Genomic DNA, 15,526 nt, shown 5'->3' with positions numbered 1-15,526 from the left:
GTGGGAGGGAGGGAGTTGCAAGAGGGAAGAGATATGGGGACATATGTATATGTATAACTGATTTACTTTGTTAGAAAGTGGAAACTAACACACCATTGTAAAGCAATTATACTCCAATGAAGATGTTTAAAAAAAAACTAGTGTAAGGAGCTGGAGAGACTGGGAGTCTTATTTTCCCAGCAATTAACTTTTCCTCGACCATGACCTTCCTTTTGAGTCTCCTAGACCTTGGGGATGATAGCAACCCCTTGGGTTGGGGGATGGCAACCCCATCTTCACTAGAACCTCTATAGTTAACTTTGATTTTTCCCACACCGTCTATCCATCCCATGTATGCAGTCAGACATTTGATCTTGGACTTTTACTGACAAAATATCCTTGAATATAACCATTTCTTTTCACTGCCACTGCTACTGCTTTTGTCACTGCCTTAACTAGAGCTTTAACTTTAAGTTCTTTATATAAATATCTAAATATCTATATATAAATAAAATATACAAATAAATAAAATGTAATATTAATTTTGATGATTTAAAAGTCTTTTCTTGATAAAGACTTTTCCTGATAAATATACACAATATCTTATATAAATATTTGTGTATTATCTGTTCTTTTCTTAGAATTTTAGTCATATGATTCTATCTCTTGGTATGTCTAGAACTTTTTGATTGAATGCTGACTATTTTATTTGGCTTTTAAAATTTTTCTCAGTGGAAATGTTGTTTTGCTTCAAAATATTTTACTCTACCTGGAAGTAGCAAATCTTCAAATTACAATTTGTTAAATGCTTTGAAATATCAATACTATAGGTGTCACAAAATCTAGAAAAATGACATTTGAAAATTAACTACTGCCAGATGTGTCTCTATAAAACTTTTTCCCCACTCTTGTAGCTATATATTCTTTAACTGCCTCCTGTTTTAGAAATAAAATTGTAAGAAATAAACTTTGTAGTTTATAGACATAGATTTCTTTTCACATGGTTGATTAGAGTTTGCTTTTAGTTATTAATAGTTTAGAAAAGTTTATTTCAGCATCACAATTTATTATTGATAATGTCGCATTAATGTTCATTGTTAACTTTGAGAAAACCTCTATGGATTACTTCCTCATAAATATTTACTATTATAAATGCATTACTGATTTCAGTACTGCTATAGGTTTGTGCATTACAGGAATTCTGATAAAATACTCATTCACACCATTCCATTACACACATTATTGATGGGGTATATTCTTTTATTTCTTTATTTATTTTTGACTGTGTTGTGTCTTCGTTGCTGTGCGCAGGCTTTCTCTAGTTGCAGCGACTGGGGGATACTCTTTGTTGCGGTGTGCAGGCTTCTTATTGTGGTGGCTTCTCTTGTTGCAAAGCACAGGCTCTAGGCACACAAGCTTCAGTAGTTGTGGCTCGCAGGCTCAGTAGTTGTGGCTCACGGGCTCTAGAGCGAAGGCTCCATAGTCGTGGCACACGGTCTTAGTTGTTCCGCGGCATGTGGGATCTTCCCGGACCAGGGCTCGAACCCGTGTCCCCTGCATTGGCAGGTGACTTCCTAACCACTGTGCCATCAGGGAAGCCCCTGGAGTATATTGGTTATTTTTTTTTTTGCGGTATGCTGGCCTCTCACTGTTGTGGCCTCTCCCCGTTGTGGGGCACAGGCTCCGGACATGCAGGCTCAGTGGCCATGGCTCACGGGCCTAGCTGCTACGTGGCATATGGGATCTTCCCGGACTGGGGCACGAACCCGTGTCCCCTGCATCGGCAGGCAGACTCTCAACCACTGCACCACCAGGGAAGCCCTGGGGTATATTCTTGACAGAAGGAAATTTCCGTTTTGACTAAGCATTGAAGAAAACTGAATCTTTGACTTATCCTTCACATGCCTGATGATTGAAATAATTTTCCACAGAATAACTTCTGGTTTTATACTTTTCAGTTCTTTTTTTCTTCTTCAAACGCACATGCTTTGAGAGCTGTGAAGTGCAAGACATGGCTATATTGTAAGGTGGTTTTTGTCCTTACGCTTCTGTGTCTTGTGCTAGTTAAGTCAGTAGAGTAGTCAGTAAGAGTACTGGAAGTTATTCCTGTAATGGGATATTATATAGTCAGTTACATATGGTGGTGTCTGAAAATCACATAATAGCCTCACTTAAAACATCTCCTTAGCCAGATTTCAAGAAAGCCTGTGACCAATCCAATATGATCCAACATAGCAGAATATGATAGAAGGAAAATTGACAAAGAAATAGACGCTGGACTTACCTGATGGAAATTAAAATATCTCACTTTTGACAATTTTCCAAAAACCTATAATTACATGAACTAATTTCTAGGGTTCTTCGTAGGACCTAAAAAGGAACCCATAGAGTTGTGGAACAACAATAGAAGCTACTGTGATGAGAAGCCCGGACACCGCAACAAAGAGTAGCCCCCGCTCGCCGCAACTAGAGAAAGCCTGCACGCAGCACTGAAGACCCAACGCAGCCAAGATAAAAATAAATAAATAAATAAAAATAAATTTATCTTTTAAAAAGTGATACTCAGGTTTGAGGCATGAGAAATTTGATGAGGAGAAATTAGCTCATGTTTGCAGAACTTTTAAAATATCAAACTCAGTCTCTAAGATTTTAGCATTCTATACAACATCGGTTACTTATTAGTGGTTTGGGAAGGCCAATTTAAAATTTTCTCATCTTACTGTATTGAAATTCACGGCCCTAATGTTCTCCACGTTGACTATATGAATGATGAAGAAAAGTCAATCATGTATTTCATTTCCAACTGGACAGAAAACAATATTTTGAAAAGTGTTTGGCCTACTGACTTTTGATTTCTTCTAAGGCAAATGGATAGGTAATTTTTATTCCCTGATTAGGAGAAAAATGGGGGAAGAGGGCAGGGTTAAGAATTAAGATTTCAAGAGCATGAGAGGTAGATGGCCAACCATAGTTCCTAAGGTTCGGTGCCTGTAACTGTTGCCGCTGCTTAAGCGTGCCAAAGCAGTGGTACGGCTGCTGCGCTCGTGTTTGCTACCACTAGAAACATTCTTGCCAGTAGTGGCGGCAGCGGGACTCAATTACTCCCTTTTTTCACTCTCTCCAGAAGCTCCAGATGGCGTCTTCCATGGGCAACATGGCCGACAGCACAGAACCAACGAAACGTATGCTTTCCTTCCAAGGGTTAGCTGAGCTGGCACATCGAGAATATCAGGCAGGAGATTTTGAGACAGCTGAGAGACACTGCATGCAGCTCTGGAGACAAGAGCCAGGCAATACTGGTGTACTTTTATTACTTTCATCTATACACTTCCAGTGTCGAAGGCTGGACAGATCTGCCCACTTTAGTACTCTGGCAATTAAACAGAACCCTCTTCTGGCAGAAGCCTATTCGAATTTGGGGAATGTGTACAAGGAAAGAGGGCAGTTGCAGGAAGCAACTGAGCATTACCGGCATGCATTGCGTCTCAAACCAGATTTCATCGATGGTTATATTAACCTGGCAGCCGCTTTGGTAGCAGCAGGCGACATGGAAGGAGCAGTACAAGCTTACGTCTCTGCTCTTCAGTACAATCCTTCTTTGTACTGTGTTCGCAGTGACCTGGGGAACCTGCTCAAAGCCCTGGGTGGCTTAGAAGAAGCCAAGGCATGTTATTTGAAAGCAATTGAGATGCAACCGAACTTTGCAGTAGCTTGGAGTAATCTTGGCTGTGTTTTCAATGCACAAGGGGAGATTTGGCTTGCAATTCATCACTTTGAAAAGGCTGTCACCCTTGACCCCAATTTTCTGGATGCTTATATCAATTTAGGAAATGTCTTCAATGAGGCACGGATTTTTGACAGAGCTGTGGCAGCTTACCTTCGTGCCCTAAGCTTGAGTCCAAATCATGCAGTGGTACATGGCAACCTGGCTTGTGTATACTATGAGCAAGGCCTGATGGATCTGGCAATAGACACCTACAGGCGAGCTATTGAATTGCAACCACATTTCCCTGATGCTTACTGCAACTTAGCCAACGCTCTCAAAGAGAAGGGCAGTGTTGCTGAAGCAGAAGATTGTTATCGTACAGCTCTCCGGCTGTGTCCCCGCCATGCAGACTCTCTGAATAACCTAGCCAATATCAAAGGAGAACAGGGAAACAGTGAAGACGCGGTTCACTTGTATCGTAAAGCATTAGAGCTCTGCCCAGACTTTGCTGATGCCCATTCAAATTTAGCAAGTGTATTGAAGCAGCAGGGAAAACTGCACGAAGCTCTGATGCATTATAAGGAGGCTATTCGAATCAGTCCTACCTTTGCTGATGCGTACTGTAATATGGGAAACACTCTATGGGAGATGCAGGATGTTCAGGGAGCCTTAGAGTGTTATACTCGTGCCGTGCAGATCAACCCTGCATTTGCGGATGCCCACAGCAATCTGGCTTCCATTCACCAGGATTCAGGGAATATTCCAGAAGCAATTGCTTCTTATCGCACTGTTCTGAAGCTTCAACCTGATTTTCCTGACGCTTATTGTAATTTGGCTCATTGCCTGCAGGTTGTCTGTGATTGGACAGACTATGATGAGCGAATGAAGAAGTTGGTCAGCATTGTGGCTGACCAGTTGGAGAAGAATAGGTTGCCTTCTGTGCAGCCTCATCATAGTATGCTCTATCCTCTTCCTCATGGCTTCAGGAAGGCTATTGCTGAGAGGCATGGGAACCTCTGCTTGGCTAATATAAGTGCCCTTCATAAACCACCGTATGAACATATAACAGACTTGAAGCTCAGTGATGGTCGACTGCGTGTAGGATACGTGAGTTCTGACTTTGGGAACCATCCTACTTCTCACCTTATGCAGTCTATTCCAGGCATGCACAGTCCTGATAAATTTGAGATATTCTGTTATGCCCTGAGCCCACATGATGGCACAAACTTCCGAGTGAAGGTGATGGCAGAAGCCAATCATTTCACTGATCTTTCTCAGATTCCATGCAATGGGAAAGCAGCTGATCGCATCCATCAAGATGGTATACACATCCTTGTAAATATGAATGGTTATACCAGGGGTGCTCGAAATGAACTCTTTGCTCTCAGGCCAGCTCCTATTCAGGCAATGTGGCTGGGGTACCCTGGGACTAGTGGCGTGCTTTTCATGGATTATATCATCACTGATCAGGAAACGTCACCTGCTGAAGTTGCTGAGCAGTATTCTGAGAAACTGGCTTATATGCCCCATACGTTCTTTATTGGTGATCATGCTAATATGTTCCCTCACCTGAAGAAAAAAGCCGTCATCGATTTTAAGTCCAATGGGCACATTTATGACAATCGGATTGTGCTGAATGGCATCGACCTCCAAGCATTTCTTGATAGTCTATCAGATGTGCAAATAGTCAAGATGAAATGTCCTGATGGAGAAGACAACGCAGACAGCAGTAATACAGCTCTTAATATGCCTGTCATTCCTATGAATACTGTTGCAGAAGCAGTTATTGAAATGATTAACAGAGGACAAATTCAGATTACAATGAATGGATTCAGTATTAGCAATGGCCTGGCAACTACCCTGATCAACAATAAGGCTGCCACTGGAGAGGAGGTTCCCCGTACCATTATTGTAACCACACGTTCTCAGTACGGGTTACCGGAAGATGCCATTGTGTACTGTAACTTTAATCAGTTATACAAAATTGACCCATCTACTTTGCAGATGTGGGCAAATATTCTGAAGCGTGTTCCCAATAGTGTACTGTGGCTGTTGCGTTTTCCAGCAGCAGGAGAAGCTAATATTCAACAGTACGCACAAAATATGGGCCTTCCCCCAAACCGTATCATTTTTTCCCCTGTTGCTCCTAAAGAGGAACATGTTCGGAGAGGCCAGCTGGCTGATGTCTGCTTGGACACTCCACTCTGTAATGGCCACACCACAGGGATGGATGTCCTTTGGGCAGGGACCCCCATGGTGACTATGCCAGGAGAGACTCTTGCTTCCCGAGTTGCAGGTTCCCAGCTCACTTGTTTAGGCTGTCTTGAGCTGATTGCTAAAAATCGGCAAGAATATGAAGAGATAGCTGTGAAACTGGGAACTGATCTCGAATACCTGAAGAAAATTCGTGGCAAAGTCTGGAAGCAGAGAACATCTAGCCCTCTGTTCAACACCAAACAATATACAATGGAACTAGAGCGGCTCTACCTACAGATGTGGGAGCATTATGCAGCCGGCAACAAACCTGATCACATGATTAAGCCGGTTGAAGTCACTGAGTCGGCCTAAATAATGACTGTGTGCCCAGGAGAATTACCCCTGTAGCTGAGCCTCAACCTTCTGGGGGAAAGGGAACTACTTTTTCAATATCATGGTGCAGATGGGTGACAGACAATGATAAGAAATAGCACAGCCAGACTTGCTTCCTGCATGGTCACGATAGGGAGAAACCCAAGAGATGCGAAACTGCTGTTCCACAAGGAGTCTCCATCGAATTTTGCAGCAGCCAGGTGTCTGGAAGGTCTGGAAGGTGAGTCTGGAAGGTAAGTCTGGAAGGTCTGATCTCCCTTGGTCTTCCAGGGGATGGATGGTTAATGTGGAAGGGAGATAGAGATTGCCCGGCCGTTTTGTGATTATCACGGATTGATTGAGTCTTCTGAATTAATTTTTTTCTTTATATTTTGGGTATTGGAGCTTTTAAAAATGTTTGGTTTCAGGTATTTTTATTCATGTGAAGTGTATATGATTCTCTTGAGATAAGGTTTTAAGCTAAAATATTCCTTGTTTTAGTTTCTGAACTCTACCGATAAATGGGGACTTTGCTGGTGTAGTCTTTTTATAGGTTTTATAAACCACTTGAGCCTCTATCAGTCACTTTAGTGTCTGACATAACGTTTGGAACTCTCAGTGCTTTGTTGGTCTGTAGATGATGGCTTCAATTCTTTTTCTGGTCCGTTTCCTTCTTCCCTTCCCCCCACTTTAAAAATTCTCCTGTAACTTGGCTAACAAAATACCAAGTGTGATTCAAAACCTCCCAGAGTGTTTCTCTTCAACACATCATCTGGTGCCAAATGAAGATTGTTAGGAGTGCTTATTAATTATGAAGGGCACAGTTGTGGTACTGTCACTGACGATAATAATAATGGATTTTTGGCCTAGAGTTTTGACCTATTTCACCAGTGTTTTACCATTGACTGCCCCTCTATGCTGCTTCCAAAAGTGAGAGTGTGTGATAAGATTTTTACTTTCATTTCTAAAGTTTGTTTTTTTTAGGTGAGTCCTGTTTTTCCTTTTTCTTTCAGCAGAAATGAAATCCCAGGTAAGTATAAGTATTCAAATATTTGATCAGTAAGTCACAGTTATCTCCAGTACATTAAATAACTTTCATCAAAAAACATGTTATAGGTGAAAAGCTCTGAAGGACCAGCTATGTATATGATAATTATGTTTCAGGCCTTCTAGGGTATTATATATAATAACTTGTCTTCTGGTCGTGGTCTTGAAGTCTTTATGGATTCAGCCTCAGTAGTAGCGAACTGCACTGCTACTTGGTTTGGAGTACAAATTAGACTTTAGCCCTCCTGGAGGTTGAGTTTTTGGTATTGAAAACCATAGGAATGAAATTATTGTATTTCATCAAAGGATCGAGGGCTTGAGGCTTAAACAAGCCAACATATGTGTGGGAAGCAGTCAGCCTTGAGAGCAGGCTACGGACATGCCAGGCATGCCGCCGCTGCTCGAAGGGACTGTCCCTACTTGTTCCCCTCCTTGTTCCATTCCACGGGAGATAAATCACCAGGGCCCAGAAATCAGAAAGAATGTAAAATGAGACAAGCCAATCTGTCTCCACCCTGCACGTGCAGGTTATTTTGGATGATTCTGGGTTTATGGGTTTTCTCCCAGGGAAGTTATCCTTGAGCCGAGACAGTCATTAGATGATGTAAACCACCGTCTGGCAACCTTCCCTTTTCTAGTCGATATAATCTGCAACTGTAGCATAATAAAACTTGCCTTGCAACCGTCAGTTGTCTTGGTCCTTCTGACCCCATTTGTCGGTGCTACTTCAGTTCCTTACCCCGTCCCTTCTGACCCTGGGCGGTGAAATCCTCTTTCTGAGGCTGGTCCGCGGCAAGTGGCGCCTGAACAGGGACCTGAAGCGTGAAGCCAATGAAAAGAAAAAGAAAGTGCAGGTAAGAGAACCCTTATGCAAAATATGTGTGGACACGAGTAAAAGTGAAACTAACAGAGGCATAAGGCAACAGTCAGAAGTAAAATAAGATGGGGCAAAAGGGCTCAAAGGAGCGTGAATTATTTGCTCCGGTTTTACTTTCGATGCTTAAAGCTCGGGGTAATAAAGTTTCTACCTCACAGTTGACTGAATTTTTGCAGCATATCCATGATGTATCTCCCTGGTTTCCTGATGGCGGCTCTGTGACATAGAAATCTGGCAGAAAGTTGGAGAAGATTTTAAAAATTATTATGAGTCTCGAGGGCCTACTCATACTGCCGTTGTTACATTTAGTTTGTGGAATCTGATAAAAATATGTTTAGGTTCTTCTCATGATAGTGTTGATTTGAATGTAAAGTCAGAAAAACATAAGCCTCTGACAGAAGAAACGACTGTATTATCAGCTACTGTGTCGCCACTTCCTAAACCAAAAGAGCTAATAAATTTAAATATTTCAGATGAAGAGGAACATTTTGACTTAACAGATGAGGCTTTTAAACATAAAAGAGAGAAGTATCCTGAAGATGATTTTCTAATGGCTATAATAGATAAGTCAGTGAAAAAGCTGCAAATTAGTAAGGACTGTCTTCCTCAAAATTCTCCATCTGTAAAACTGCTCAGTCCCTTGCAACGTGCTGTACAAGCAGCAATAAAACGAGGAGAAGATCCTATTTTCTGTTGTCCTGTCACGGAAAGACCTGATCCTAATAATCCTCAACAGGCTATTAGGGAGCATCAGGCTCTTCCTTTTAAAGTTTTGAAAGATTTAAAATCTGCTTGTGCTCAATATGGGCCCACTGCTCCTTTTACTACTGCTATGGTTGACACTATTACAGGAGAAGCTCTTCCCCCTGCTGATTGGCAGTCTATTGCACGAGCTTGTTTAAATGGTGGAGATTATTTAATATGGAAGTTTGATTTTTATGAACGGGCTGCTGAACAAGCAGAAAAGAATGCTACCCATGATATTCCAGTTGATTATCATATGCTGATTGGGGAAGGACCATATATTTCTTTACAAGTTCGATTAACTTATCCCTTTGTTGCTTATCCTCAAATAAATCATTTGGCATTACAAGCCTGGAGGAAATTATCTTCTACACACAAAACTGAGGATCTTTCAAAAATTAGACAGGGACCTGATGAACCATATGCTGATTTTGTAGATAGATTGTTACAGCCGGTGGGGAGACTCATTGTGGATGGACTCACTGGTACAATTGTAGTTAAGCAACTTGCTTTTGAAAATGCTAATAATGCATGTCAGGCTGCGATTCGACCTTGGAGAAAACGGGGAACATTGGAGGATTATATTCGCCTTTGTGCAGACATTGGGCCTGCTTATATACAGGGTGCTGCTATGGCTGCAGCATCAACTAAAGTGGGGTTTAAAAACAATCCAAAGAGAACAAAGACTAGTTTTAAATGCGGAAAGGCAGGTCATTTTGCTGGAGAATGTAGATCTTTTCACTGTAACCCTGGTCCTTCCTTCCCTACTCAAAACCCTCCAGATGGTCAGAAAATCCCTGGTTTATGCCCTAAATGCAATAGGGGAAAACGTTGGGCACGCGATTGTTGGTCGCTCAGTGGCCCACAAGGATGGAACACCACTGTCGGGAAACTCCTCCCGGGGCCTTCCCCGGCCCCAACAGATAATAGGGGCAATGTCTGTGTATCCTCCTCAAACTATCAATCAGACATTAACCAAAAACAAAAACATACAATATCTTTGCTCTCCAGAGAAACAGCAGGAAGCGCAGGACTGGACCACAGTACCTCCGCCCGCTATGTATTAACTCCTGAAATGGGTCCTCAGGCCTTCTCTACGGGCATCTATGGACCTTTACCCAAGGGTTTGATGGGACTACTATTGGGAAGAAGTAGTGTCACCATGAAGGGTTTAACTATTATGCCAGGAGTCATAGATTGTGACTACGAAGGAGAAATAAAAATCATGGCACAAACTATTAAAAATATAATAATGATTTCTCCTGGGGATAAAATTGCACAATTGCTACTTTTGCCCTTTGTACCTCATGGACAAATTTTACAACATCAAAAGAGAGACACAAAGGCTTTTGGATCATCTAATGCTGCCTACTGGATTCAGAAGATAGGGAAAGAACATCCAGAAAGGAAATGAACCATTAATGGAAAGGTTTTTTCAGGTTTGTTAGACACTGGAGCTGATGTCTCTGTTATGACACAGATTCACTGGCATAAACATTGGCCCGTTAGTCCTACTATTACAGAACTTCAAGGAATAGGACAGAGTTCTTCTCCTATGCAAAGTAGTCAGTTATTATGGCAAGATAGTGAGGGCCATTCAGGATACTTCCAGCCTTATGTTTTGCCTAGGCTGCCTTTAAACCTCTGGGGCCGAGATATATTAAAAGAAATGGGAGTATTACTTTATAGTCCAAATTCTCAAGTCTCTAATATGATGTTGGATCAAGGATTTCTTCCCACAAAAGGGCTGGGAACAAATCAACAAGGACCTGTCTATCCTATTGATGTGAAAATAAAATATGATAGACAAGGTTTGTGTTTTTCTTAGGGGCCTTGGATTCTCCTCCACTCACTGCCGATCCAATTACTTGGCTGAGTGATGACCCTGTATGGGTGGACCAATGGCCCCTCACAAAGGAGAAATTAGAAGCTGCAGAACAATTAGTACTGAAACAATTAGGGCATTTAGAAATTTCCAATAGTCCTTGGAATACTCCTATTTTTATTACCAAGAAAAAATCTGGAAAATATAGGTTATTACCGGATCTAAGAGCTGTTAATAAAACTATGCTAATAATGGGAGCTCTTCAAGCAGGCCTACCCTCTCCAACAGCCATACCACACGATTATCATCTTTTAGTTATAGATTTAAAAGATTGTTTTTTTCACTATTCCTTTGTTTCCTGAAGATAGAAAACATTTTGCTTTTAGCTTGCCTTCCTTAAATTTTAAGGAGCCCATGAGGAGCTTTCAATGGAAAGTATTGCCTCAGGGCATGGCAAATAGTCCTACATTATGCCAAAACTATGTGGCTCAGGCCTTAACTCCTGTGAGAAAAAGGTTTCCAACGTTATATCTCATACATTATATGGATGATATACTTTTAGCCACTGATAATATTTCTTTATTAGAGACTGCTTTTCAATTTTTACAACAATCCTTACAATCATTTGGCTTGGTCATTGCCTCAGAAAAAATTCAAAGACAATCTCCATTTTTCTATTTGGGAAAATATATTGATAACACTACCATTAGGCCTCAGAAACTGCAAATTCGAGTTGATAATTTAAAAACATTAAAGGATTTTCAAAAATTACTTGGAGACATTAATTGGCCAAGGCCTTCCTTAAAACTTACTACTGCTCAATTAGAGCCTTTGTTTGATATTCTTAAAGGTGACTCAGCTCCTTCTACTTCACGCTCTATGACTCCAGAAGCACTTCAAGCTTTACAAGTAGTTAATAGAGCTATCAGCTCTGCACAGTTAACTCGAATGCATACTCACCTGCCAATTTCTTTAATTGCTTGTCCAACACCTCATGTGCCTACTGCCATCTTATGGCAAACTGTTGGCATTATTGAATGGATTCATATGAAAACTACATCCTCTAAGGTTATTAACCCTTATTTTGAACTTAGTAGTAAGCTAATAATGCAAGGTAGAACTAGATGCTTACAACTTCTGGGTATAGAACCTTCTCAAATTATTATCCCTTATTCAGTTAGTCAACAAAATTGGCTTTTTCAACATAGTAATGAATGGGGTCTTGCTCTTGCAGGATTTTCAGGTGCCTTGGAATGCCATTACCCTGCTGATAAATTGATCCAATTTGACAAAGTTAACTGTTATATCTTTCCTTCTATAATTAGGCAACAGCCTATTCCTCATGTACCTTTGGTTTTTACAGACGGTTCTTCTTCAGGAGGGGCTACTGTAATCACTGACGACGGAACAAAACTCATTAAACAAACTTCCTTGACTTCAGCTCAACGTGTTGAACTGTATGCTGTCATGATGGCTTTTAAACATTTGCCTTCTATATCTTTTAATTTGTTTTCTGATAGTAAATATCTTATCAGCTTATTATTTCTTCTGGAGACTGTGACCAGAGGACATACTAATGACCCTGAATTATCATCCTCTTTTCGTTTGCTTCAACAGCTTATTCGTTCCCACGATGGCCGTGTTGCAGCTCTGCATATCCGTGCTCATTCTAACTTGCCTGGTCCATTGTCTAAACTTAATGTGACTGCAGATGTTTTAACTCGATCTAAACGTGATCTTTATCCTGTGCGTTTTCCTCCCAAAAATAAAGTTAAAGTTACTCTTCCTCCTCAATCTCTTTTCCCTAAAGCAGGACATATCCCAAATTACCGTCCTCCTCCTTTCCGTTCGTCATGCTGTCAAGAATGGCTAAGGTATTGCATTCATTATCTTCATACTGTTGATACTCATGGTCCATGTCCTGGACACCCTCATATTATGGTAAGTTATGATCAAACTGCTTCACAAGCAGCACAGCAGTCGCATGCTTTACACCATCAGTTGGCGGCTACGTTACGCAAAGAATTTTCCCTTACTCGTGAAGCCACCCGACAAATTGTTAAGCAATGCCCACAGTGCTTACCTCACCTTCCTGTTCCACATTATGGTGTTAATCCTCGTGGATTATTACCTAGTTATTTATGGCAAATGGATGTTACTCATATCCCGTCTTTTGGGAAATTACAATTTGTTCATGTCACTATTGATACTTATTCTGGTTTCCTCTGTGCTACAGCACAGACCCGAGAAGCTACTAAACATGTTATCACTCATTTATTACACTGTTTTGCTTTTGTGAACCTTCATTTTACAGGAACCAACATTACTCTTACAGGCCCGGCTACCAGCCGACGAGAGGATCTTAAGGATACCATCATTTGGTATAAAAATGGGCAAGCTATTAATATTAGAGGTCGAATCTCATATGCCTCGCCACTTTGGGATTCCGCTATTACTATAGCCAAGGTTCCAGGTGAAGATTCAGGAAATTATTTCTGTATGAAGCATTTACTTGGAGGACAAGGGATACTTATAGTTGGACATAAGGTTACTATTCTTAACAGAAAATCAAAACCTCAATTTCCTCCTTTTATGACCATTAACTTTGCTGGATCCAATTTTGAATGTTGCAATGCATCTTGGAATAATAACCAAATATGGTGTACTACAGATCATACCAAGGGGTCAATTCTTCTCTCTTCTATTCCCATCATAGATAGGTTTATCACATTTCAAAAGAACTGGGATATATGGAAACTAGCTCTAACTTATTCCAATACACCTGTTATAACTTGTGTTGCTCCTCCATATACACTTTTGATTGGTTCTATTAACATTGGTAATTCTTCCAAAGGAGGATATAATATTAGCTGTGTTCATTGTATTTTTAGCAGTTGTATGTTCCCTTCTGCAGGAACACAATCTGTGCTTATACTAAGGCAACCCATATATGTTATGGTGCCTGTACATCTGAGAGAACCTTGGTATGAAGATACTGGAGTACAGGCATGGGTGGAACTCTCTAAAGCCTTGCAGAGAAGGAGACGCTTTATTGGGTGGCTAATAGTAAGTTTACTTGCCTTGGCTGCTCTGTCTGCTACCGCGGCTACTGCCCGTCTTGCTCTTTCACAGAGTATTAATCATGCTCACTTTGCTAATCAATTATCTCAAAATACCAGTCTTGCTTAATCTTTACAAAGTCACATAGATTTACAGATTAATAACAAGTTAGATGAATTTAAAAACGCAATTTTGAGGATTGGAGATCAGATGGCAGCATTAAAATTGAGGATGCGTTTAGCTTGTCATGCAAAGTATACGTGGATTTGTGTTATTCCTTACAAGTACAATGACTGTATTTGGGAATGGGAAAAAGTAAAAATGCATCTGCTGAGTGTTTGGTCAGATAATAATATTAGTCTTGATCTTAAGAAATTAAATGCTGAAATTCAGGATATACAACATGCACATCTTGATGATATTTCACCAGAAGATGTAATTCAAACTTTACTGGATCATTTAAAGTGGTTAAACCCTTAGTCGTGGATTACTAGAGGGTTGTCAGGAGTTATTACCCTGGCCATAATTTGCCTATTATTGATAATAATCTTCTCATGTCTGTTTCGTATCCTCATGCTTCAGTATACTACTCTCGGCACTAAGCTTCATGGAATTATTTTGCAGCAAAAATTAAAAAATAAAGAAGGGGGACCTGTGGGAAGCAATCAGCCTTGAGAGCAGGCTACAGACATGCCAGGCATGCCGCTGCTGCTCGAAGGGACTGTCCCTACTTGTTCCCCTCCTTGTTCCATTCCACGGGAGATAAATCACCAGGGTCCAGAAATCAGAAAGTATGTAAAATGAGACAAGCCAATCTGTCTCCACCCTGCACGTGCAGGTTATTTTGGATGATTCTGGGTTTATGGGTTTTCTCCCAGGGAAGTTAACCTTGAGCCGAGACAGTCATTAGATAATGTAAACCACCGTCTGGCAACCTTCCCTTTTCTAGTCTATATAATCTGCAACTGTAGCATAATAAAACTTGCCTTGCAACCGTCAGTTGTCTTGGTCCTTCTGACCCCATTCGTCGGTGCTACTTCAGTTCCTTACCCCGTCCCTTCTGACCCTGGGCGGTGAAATCCTCTTTCTGAGGCTGGTCCGTGGCACATATGAATATGTTTTTGTCTTGCTGTACTGCACATATGCTGTCTAGTAACAGATATTTTGTCTGCTATTAGTGTTTTAGATTATGTCTTTCCAAAGCGCTGAGGCAGTGCACCTATTTTGATGTTGCAGCTGATGCCTGAACGTATCCTAGCTGACAAATTATTGATTAATAAAAACATGAATTTCTGAAAGATTTGTACTGTTAACCAAAATCTGAGCAAGGAGTCTCAAATGTAATTCTTAGCCAGAATTACATGTTAATGAACCATTTAACAGTGTAAATCAAGGAACATCAATGTAGGGATTTCTTTTCATTTATTTCTTACCTGCTTGAAATATCAGTTAAAGGTTGCCAGCTTGGTTGCAGATGAACAGACATTTGAAGTTCCCTGAACTACGTAATGTGGAATAGGATAGTAGACTTCCAACGCCCTCAAGGCTGTGACCTTGCAGCCATTTTACATAGCACATCATCCTCCTATAGGGATGAACCTTTCCCTGGCCCAAAAAGTAGCCACTCCGTTGAAGCTTTGCTTATTGTAACAGGCTTTTGTTTCCAGGTTACATGTCTGTGGAAGACTTAATTCTGAATAGAGATATAGATATTACTGGA

The 15,526-nt window shown here is 40.8% G+C and overlaps 1 protein-coding gene across 1 annotated transcript; it reads left to right on the top strand.

Annotated features, from left to right (window-relative positions):
- Positions 1-3,112: 3,112 nt before the first annotated feature.
- Positions 3,113-6,253, top strand: LOC308611119 (UDP-N-acetylglucosamine--peptide N-acetylglucosaminyltransferase 110 kDa subunit-like; the record flags this gene model as incomplete). The annotated part of the gene is made up of 1 exon (XM_081260027.1): positions 3,113-6,253. One exon carries the CDS (start codon positions 3,113-3,115, stop codon positions 6,251-6,253), a length of 3,141 nt encoding a protein of 1,046 aa, XP_081116153.1.
- Between the last annotated feature and the right edge of the window lie 9,273 nt (positions 6,254-15,526).

This window comes from Mesoplodon bidens, assembly GCF_964165515.1.
Source record: "Mesoplodon bidens genome assembly, contig: HAP1_SCAFFOLD_367, whole genome shotgun sequence".
Classification (NCBI taxonomy): domain Eukaryota; kingdom Metazoa; phylum Chordata; class Mammalia; order Artiodactyla; family Ziphiidae; genus Mesoplodon; species Mesoplodon bidens.
Note: the sequence above shows the minus strand (reverse complement) of the source record. Positions and strands in the feature narration are given on the sequence as shown.